This window comes from Myotis brandtii, unplaced genomic scaffold (assembly GCF_000412655.1).
Source record: "Myotis brandtii unplaced genomic scaffold, ASM41265v1 scaffold825, whole genome shotgun sequence".
NCBI lineage: Eukaryota > Metazoa > Chordata > Mammalia > Chiroptera > Vespertilionidae > Myotis > Myotis brandtii.
This window is the reverse complement of record NW_005371349.1, coordinates 819462-821836: the sequence shown is the minus strand read 5'-3', so window position 1 is coordinate 821836 and position 2375 is coordinate 819462. Positions and strand designations below refer to the sequence as shown.

Here is a 2375-nt window from a genome sequence, read left to right as displayed (position 1 = left end):
GGAAGTAGCAGAGGCGGCACACGGCGTGGTATTTGTCGGCTCCTCCAATCACTTCGACCTGGGACACATAGGGGCCTGGACTGAGCGGGCACAGCACCCCGGGCCCCCACCCCTGGGCGCAGCGGGCAGCTACCTCCTTCTCCAGGCCCAGCCTCTTGGTGTAGGCGGCCTCGCGGAAGCACTCCATGCACACGGCGTTCAGCTTCACCACGCTCTCGGCCAGCGGCACCAGGTGCAGGATGGTCCCGAAGGCCTGGCCGGGGCGGCAGGTGAGCTCACCTGGCCGGGCTCGGCTTTCAAATCCTCTGACTCACAAGCCCTGGAGCCAGTCGAGGGGCTGCCGTCTCCGTGCACACCTGTGCCTCCAGGCCTCTTCCTCCCTCCGGGTCCCACCCCAGGACCCAGACCTGGGCCTTACCTTCCTCTGGAAGGTCCCGTCCAGCGCAGCCACGATGACCGTCTTCCCGGCGTTGGCCATGGTCTCGCTGAACTCCACGATGTCCGGGAACTGGAAAGCGCAGGCGGAGGAGTGAGCGCCCAGCCACCCTGAGCAGCAGCTTCCGGGAGCCACGGGGAAGGCCTGCCACTGGCCATCGCCCTCCACACCGACACGGCAGGACAGTCCTTCCTCATCATAGGACACTCAGAGGGACCTTGGCCCCCCACTCACGACACTGGTGCCCACGAAGAGCAGGTGCTTCTGCCTGAAGCTTTGTCCCGCTCACATGCCGCCCCGCCCCGCCCCCAGCGACCGCTGAGCCCTGGGCCCCAGGAAGGACTTCCCCACGGTCCAAGGTAAGGACGGAGCACCCAGGTGTCGGTTGCATTCACCCGCCGGTAACCTCGTTGCTGACACTTATTGCCGTTAGTTTTGTTTGGATTTTAACTAATCGTCACTCAAGGAGCGAGCATATTTTGTCCATTGAATTTTTTTTTAAGGATTTACATTTAAAAAAAAATATATATATATATATTTCAGAGAGGAAAGGAGAGGGAGAGAGAGATAGAAACATCAATGATAAGAGAATCATTGACCGGCCTCCTCCCGCACGCCCCCTTCTGGGGATCGAGTCTGCAACCCGGGCCTGTGCCCTTGCCGGGGAATTAAACCGGTGACCTCTTGGTTCACAGGTCGACACTCAACACCGGCCAGGCGACAGGTTACATTTCAAATGGGATTTCAAAGTACTTAGTAAATTTGGGGCTTCGTTGTAGATAAAGTAATTGCAGTACAGGGACAAGGTAGGAAAGGAGGGTGGTGGCGCCTTTGCCCACTGGGGTGCCGGGTACGGTTCCGCCCCCGCCCCCACCTGCAGCGAGCTGCTTCCTGAGCAAGGTCCAATGGGGGAGAGAACCCAAAGGGGAAACCAGGACGCCGGGAGGTAGGTGTGCACCCCCAGAGCTGGCTGGCTCAGGTGGCAGCTGACGACCTCTGGCTCCGCTTCCTGGCCCTCATGCTGGCACCGAGGCACGAAGGCCACCAGGGACAGGAATGAAGGATGTGACAGCAAACGGTAAAGGCCAGAAGAACAGAGAAGAAATATTTACGCCCTGGCCAGTGTGGCTCAGTGGATAGAGCATCGGTCCTCAGACTGAAGGGTCCCGAGTTCGATGCCGGTCAAGGGCACGTACCTTGGTTGCAGGCAATGATTCTCTGTCATCATTGATGTGTCTCTCTCACATCGATGTTCCTCTCTCTCCCCCCTCCCTCCTTCCTTCCACTCTCTCTAAAAATCAATGGGAAAATATCCTCAGGTGAAAATTAAACAAAAAAGAAATATTTACAGCACATGACTGAGCGGCACCAGGTATGTCACATCTGCTAGATGTAGGACAAACCGAGAGAAAAATGGGGCAGGCCTTAAACGGAGACTCGAATGAAAGAGAAACGCAGTCAGGACAGGATGCACGCACAGCACCGATTAGAAAGAAATGCAGGTTCTTACAGGCAGACGCGCAGCAGATATAAAAGAGGAGCTGGCCCAGCCGGCGTGGCTCAGGGGCTGAGGTCGACCTATGAACCAGGAAGTCAAGGTTCAATTCCTGGTCAGGGCACATGCTCGGGTTGCGGGCTCCATCCCCAGTGGGGGGCGTGCAGGAGGCAGCCGATCAGTGATCAATGATTCTCTCTCTCCCTCTCCCTTCCTCTGAAATCAACAAAAACATATTTTAAAAAATAAATAAATGAAAATAAAAGAGGAGCTGACCGGAAATCCCAGAAATGGAAAATAGTCCTCAAACCCAGCACATGGGACGCAGTGCCCAGAGAACCTCACAGGCAGACGGCTCCCGGCCGGAAACCAAGCCGCGAGCGCTCACAGTCAGAAGACACACCAAACACGAACCAGGAGGAATGGACACGAAAGCCCTGCGGC

At 56.8% G+C, this 2375-nt stretch overlaps 1 protein-coding gene across 1 annotated transcript in view; it reads right to left on the bottom strand.

The window, feature by feature from the left end:
* Position 1: 1 nt before the first annotated feature.
* The window catches only part of TK1 (thymidine kinase 1, soluble), a gene marked incomplete at its 3' end in the record, with an annotated part of 25657 nt that continues 23283 nt past the window's right edge, over positions 2–2375 (bottom strand). The window contains exons 5-7 of the mRNA XM_014531727.1: positions 419–508; positions 134–253; positions 2–58 (exon numbers count right to left, since the gene is read on the bottom strand). Coding sequence (XP_014387213.1) covers positions 2–58; positions 134–253; positions 419–508 — 267 coding nt within the window. The remainder of the gene's footprint in view (positions 59–133; positions 254–418; positions 509–2375) is intronic.